The sequence below is a fragment of the Mus caroli genome, chromosome 12, assembly GCF_900094665.2.
Source record: "Mus caroli chromosome 12, CAROLI_EIJ_v1.1, whole genome shotgun sequence".
Lineage (NCBI taxonomy): Eukaryota > Metazoa > Chordata > Mammalia > Rodentia > Muridae > Mus > Mus caroli.
In genome coordinates this window covers 1,081,812-1,087,899 of record NC_034581.1, presented here as the reverse complement: position 1 = coordinate 1,087,899, position 6,088 = coordinate 1,081,812, and the positions used below count along the sequence as shown (strand labels likewise).

Sequence of the window (6,088 nt, the reverse complement as noted above, 5' to 3'; positions counted from 1 at the left end):
GATGCTCAGGCAAAGCGCTCCCTCTCCGCTCAGATCCCTTTCCACTGGCCGGAAGGTGGCCGGATGTCAGGGGCCTGTGCAGAATACACTCGGCGGGGTCCCGGAACCAGGATGTCTGCTGCCAATGCTCAGGCTAGGTGCTCCCTCTCCCCTCAGACCCCTTTGCACTGGCCGGAAGGTGGCAGGATGTCAGGGGCCTGTGCAGAATACACCTGGCGGGGTCCCGGAACAAAGATGTCTCAGCTTTGCTATTTTAAATAATTACTTTTTCTCTCATTTCAAAGAATAATTCTCAGTGAATTACAATCCATACATTATCATCTATAATAATCTAACTTCAAAACTTTAAGTATGATATTTAAATTATTATCCAAATTTTAAATTGTTTTACAGCTTTAGCTACAATCTTACAAGTTTATGCAGCCTAATTAACAAAGATTGTTTCTATAATCCATATCAAATACCCTAAGGTTCCCATGTTATCCCAAATTTCTGGTTGTTTCTCATTTATAATTGATGATCAATAAAGAATTTTCTCTTAATTAATTTTCTTTATAAAATTAAGTCTTGATTCCTATAAGAGTAAAAACATAAATTGAGTCATAAGTGGTTGAAAACATACCTAAGATTGAAAAATCTGTTCTTTAGAAAGAACATTTTATCACATGCCAATGTTAGCCTAGTTCCATTACACAAGCTGACAGAAGATCCATCAGCCAGCACGTCCTTACCAGATGACTTTATTGCAGAGCATTAATACAAAGGTCAGTGAAAAGTAGAACATCAGCCCTTACACTAGCTAGCGAATCAGACATTTATGAGGAAGGAGGAACAGTGTTGAAATGAAAGAAGTCATCATCATAGCCACTAGTTCCATGTCAGTATCAAGGCCTGAAAGTGTAGGCAGTGTGGCTGAGGAAGTGAATGTTATAGTTCGTTTCAAATGGGCCCCATGGAGGTTCATGCTGTTGGGATGAGCAGTGCAGCTCTGTAAAGTGACTATTGTCCCACTATGTAATAAGGAGACTTGGAAAATGAACACAATAGGTGGGTAAAATGGAGTAATTAAAATCATGTGAGATTTGTTATTTGTTTTCTCTGGCCCTTTAAAACCTTATGTTAATAATGTATTGTATAATGCCACTTTTCTGTTGAAGTTGTGTTTTTATAAATATATATTATTTAGAGATATAAATAGTTTGGATTGTTAACATAATTTTAGGACTCATTATAGCAAAAACTTGCCTATACTCTTCCACAGAAATTATCAGTGTCCATTAAACACTCTTTTGATCCTTTATTATCTTACTAAACACTGATTTCTCCGTGCACTGCATTTGGCAAGCATGACAGTGACTTAACTGAAGGTAGAGTTTACATCCTTGTTTCTGCACCTAGGCAGTTTATCATACTGCTGACAAAAGACTCCCTCCTTAGTCGGAGCTGGATACCCAAGATAACAGAACGTAGCATCTCTTCTCTTGAGTAGCATGTAGCTTGAGAAAATCTTCATTGACCATTTTAAATCTTTTCTATGTGATATTTAAAATGTAATTGAGCAGCTATACTAGCACAGGTTTTTAATCTTAGTGCTTAGCAGGCTGAGGCAAGAAGAATGTATGTTTGGGGCCTACTTGGGCTATATGGCAAGCCTGGGCTATATACAGATTTTATCTCAAAAAGTAAAATGTCTTCAACATCTTTCTTACAAGCTAAACTTTAACAGGCATTTGCGATAGTAGTTCTTGTATTTTGGTGGGTTTGGTCTGTTAAATTTTTTTATTGCTCAGTGTAGAAGGCCTCAAGGTAGAATTCTATGGTGTTACTAACGCATCGGTGACATTTCAGTCCTTCAGTCTTGGACAGTCTCTGCACAGTTCACAAGCTCTTACCTCAGTGATTGTATTCTTGCCTGCTGTTTACGACAGAAGTTAAGTGATATTGTTTGTAAAGAATTTTAACTGACAGCCTGGGTTTTGTTCCTTACTAGTAGACATTGGTTTTATTTTAATTTGCTTATTAAACTTCAAAACTTATAGCATTAAAATAATATTAAAATGTGTAATAATTTGTCAGAGGGGATCTGAGGGATTTGATTTCCTCAAAGAACTCTGCAAACCACTTAAAACAGAGAGGTGAATTTCATGGCATATGAACTATATCTCAATACAGCTATAATTTAAACCATCAGTCAGCCAAAGATAAGAAAAGAAAACTTGTTAAAGAAAACACTAAAGGCAAAAGGAAGAAACGTGCTTCCTAGGATTTTGAATGGAGACAATAAACTTGAGTAACTTGCCCACCATTGAGAGAGATTTAAGATTTTATTAGGTTGGTGTTTGTCACAGTCCTGGTTTATGTCAGGAGGCAGCCATTCCAATCAGACTGTTAAATCTGTCGAGTGGTGTATTTTAACTGGAATCCCCCTTCTCCAAATCTCTGAACTGCTCTCTGAGTCAGAAGGCAGCAGTTGGGAGGGCATGTCCAGTAAGGTTCTTGGTAGAAATAAGACTTGGTAACTCTCCTTTGCCCAGCGTTCAAGTGTCAGAATTTTAACTAGGTTTTTCTTTTGTTTGACACAGTGATGACTCGTGGCACTGCCTCCAGCCCATCCTATAGATTCATATTGAATGATGGGACAATGCTTAGCGCCCACACCAAGTGTAAACTTTGCTACCCTCAAAGTCCTGACATGCAGCCTTTCATCATGGGAATTCATATCATCGACAGGTACTATTTATTTGGAGAGAAATTCTAAGTTAGCATAAGAATAGTTTGATGAGTATGTCCATAATTAATATTAATTATCTATTAGTATATCCACATTGGTTTTAGAGTTCTGTTACCAAATAGCTTTGTTGCTCATAAAGGGAGACATTAAAAATGGGACTGAAAAACCATTTTTTAGGGGGTGAAAACAAAATGGTGCCTGAAATTTTACACCATTCTCCATAAGCACTTACAGCCTTAGAGGAGACCTCAGAGTTGACGACATTGTTATTTTATTTTTAAATGTACTTTACTAGGACATCTATGGCCCTTGAGTTCAAGTTGACAGTTTACTATAGAAGCCTTATCCTTCTTAAACTCTCAACTTGAAGTCTTTCAGTATTGTTTCTAACTTGTTCCCTATCTCTAATAAGATTTATACTGATACACATAGCAAGTTCATGAACTTATTCTTTTATGCTGTTGTATGTTAAGAAGCCCTATATTATAAGTACATATAATTTAGCATTAAAAACAAAGACATTTCCCCCTCACTTCATCTTTTTTCCATCTGATGTTTTGCATATTGGAACATGGTAATGCCAGTCACAAATCTGTTGTCATAGTTACACATTTGAGTAAAGAGCTCAGTTAAACCTGAGTTCAGTATTCTGGCTTTTTTTAGTTTTAGTTGAAATTTTTCTTGTGAGTGGAATTAGCACAGTTCTCTTTTTCATATTGTGATTTCTCTTCCAAAACATCTGCTATGTCTACATATCACCCTCTTTAGTTTTTACATCAGCAACACAGTATTTTCCTTACCCAGTCTTCCTCTTTGGAGTTGAAATACTTAAAAGCTGTAACAGGGGGCTTATAAATAAAATGCTTTCTAAATAAAGGTGTGGGAAGTTTCTCCTTCAAATTAAATTATTACTACAATAATCATTGTTTATATTAATTTTAGAAAAGTTTATTAGTATATCTATTGCATATTTTCCCAACACCAATTTATTTCTCACACCACTGGCAATGATGCAAGAGTCCATAGGTGCCATTTCCTAGGAAGTGGTGCTGCTCTTTCTCAGTGGTAATGACAGGTCCCTGATTCCCTTAATTTAGGGTGATGCAGAAACTCTCTACTTGATAGTTTGGGACGTTAATGAGGCTAATGGTCTTTCTTATAATATCATCATGAAAATATAATAAAAACACATTTAAATGATTGAATAATAATGTATTTTTTTCCCTAGGGAGCACAGTGGGCTTTCTCCTCAAGATGACAGTAATTCTGGAATGTCAATTCCCCGAATAAATCCCTCAGTCAATCCTGGTATCTCTCCAGCCCATGGAGTGACCCGTTCATCCACGTTGCCACCATCCAACAACAACATGGTCTCTGCCAGAGTAAACCGCCAACAGAGCTCAGACCTCAACAGCAGCAGCAGCCATAGTAACTCTAGCAACAGCCAAGGGAACTTTGGATGTTCACCTGGAAATCAGATTGTAGCCAACGTTGCCTTAAACCAGGGGCAGGCAGGTTCCCAGAGCAGCAATCCCTCTTTAAACCTCAGTACTTCTCCTATGGAAGGTACAGGAATTTCCCTCTCACAGTTCATGTCTCCGAGGAGACAAGCTAATTCTGGCTTGGCAACAAGGGCCAGGATGTCAAACAATTCATTTCCTCCAAATATTCCAGCATTAAGCTCCCCAGTTGGCATTACTAGTGGTGCCTGTAGTAATAATAACCGATCCTATTCAAATATCCCAGTAACATCTTTACAAGGTATGAATGAAGGACCCAATAACTCTGTTGGCTTCTCTGGTGGGTCTCCAGTCCTTCGGCAGATGAGCTCACAGAATTCACCTAGCAGATTGAGTATGCAACCAGCAAAGGCTGAGTCCAAAGACAGCAAAGAGATTGCATCCATTTTAAATGAAATGATTCAGTCCGACAACAGCGACAACAGCGCTAACGAAGGCAAGCCTCTGGACTCAGGACTTCTGCACAATAATGACAGACTCTCAGAAGGAGACAGTAAATACTCTCAAACTAGTCACAAGCTAGTACAGCTGTTGACTACAACTGCAGAGCAGCAGTTACGGCATGCCGACATAGACACAAGCTGCAAAGATGTACTGTCTTGCACTGGTACTTCCAGCTCTGCCTCCTCTAACCCCTCAGGAGGTACTTGTCCCTCTTCCCACAGCTCTCTGACTGAGCGGCATAAAATTCTGCACCGGCTTTTACAGGAGGGCAGTCCCTCAGACATCACCACTTTGTCTGTGGAACCCGAGAAGAAGGACAGTGTGTCAGCATCTACTGCTGTGTCAGTGTCTGGACAATCCCAGGGGAGTGCCAGCATAAAACTAGAACTGGATGCTGCAAAGAAAAAAGAGTCAAAAGACCATCAGCTCCTACGCTACCTTTTAGACAAAGATGAGAAAGATTTAAGGTCCACTCCAAACCTGTGCCTGGATGACGTAAAGGTCAAAGTGGAGAAAAAAGAACAGATGGATCCTTGTAACACAAACCCAACCGCAATGACCAAACCTGCTCCTGAGGAAGTGAAACTGGAGTCCCAGAGCCAGGTGGGGGAATCCTTGCTTCATAGAGGGGGAATTTATTTCTTCTCTATTTGGCCTTTTCTACTGCTACTGTAGTCCATATCTGGATGGATTCTTTATTTCTGTCTTTCAGCACTAAGGAATTAGTTCAGAGCAGTGATTCTCAACTTGTAGATCATGTACCAGATATCCTGCATATCTGATCTTTACATTGTAATTCATAATAGTAGCAGAGTTATAGTTATGAAGTAGCAATGAAAATAATTTTATGGTTGAGGATCACCCCAAAGTGAGGAACTGTATTAAAGGGTCACAGCATCAGGAAGGTTGAGAACCATTGAAGTAGAGGTTGAAAGCATGGAGTGCCCTCAGACATTCCGTGTAAGACTCTAGGGGCTACAATGGTCCTATGTGGTTTTTAAATGATGCCTTCTTTCCTTCCTCTCTTCCTTTCTACTGGTTTTCTAAAGAATCAGAGTTGACGACATCGTAAGACTGTTTGGGTATTGTCAGTCTTTTAAAGTAAGCCATTCTAGGATATATGCGTATAGTAGCTATAGGATCTGACTATGTAGACCAGACTGGCCTTGAACTCACAGTGATCCCTCTACCTCTGTTGTGGTTAAAGGCTTGTGCCACCACACCCAGCGTCTTAGGACATTTTAGAGCATACCTGTCTTCGTCCCCCTCCAGCCAGCTTCATATAGTAACACCATTCCGGGACGGAACACAGGAATATATACATTTTTTTTAATTTTTAATATTTTTTATTACGTATTTTCCTCAATAACATTTCCAATGCTATCCCAAAAGT

General features: G+C 39.2%; 1 protein-coding gene across 6 annotated transcripts in view; it reads left to right on the top strand.

The window, feature by feature from the left end:
- Positions 1 to 6,088, top strand: part of Ncoa1 (nuclear receptor coactivator 1) — a 234,321-nt gene that overhangs the window by 180,365 nt on the left and 47,868 nt on the right. For all 6 annotated transcript variants that reach the window (XM_029484861.1, XM_029484858.1, XM_029484860.1 and 3 more), the window contains 2 exons: positions 2,583 to 2,730; positions 3,960 to 5,298. In XM_029484861.1, coding sequence (XP_029340721.1) covers positions 2,583 to 2,730; positions 3,960 to 5,298 — 1,487 coding nt within the window. The remainder of the gene's footprint in view (positions 1 to 2,582; positions 2,731 to 3,959; positions 5,299 to 6,088) is intronic.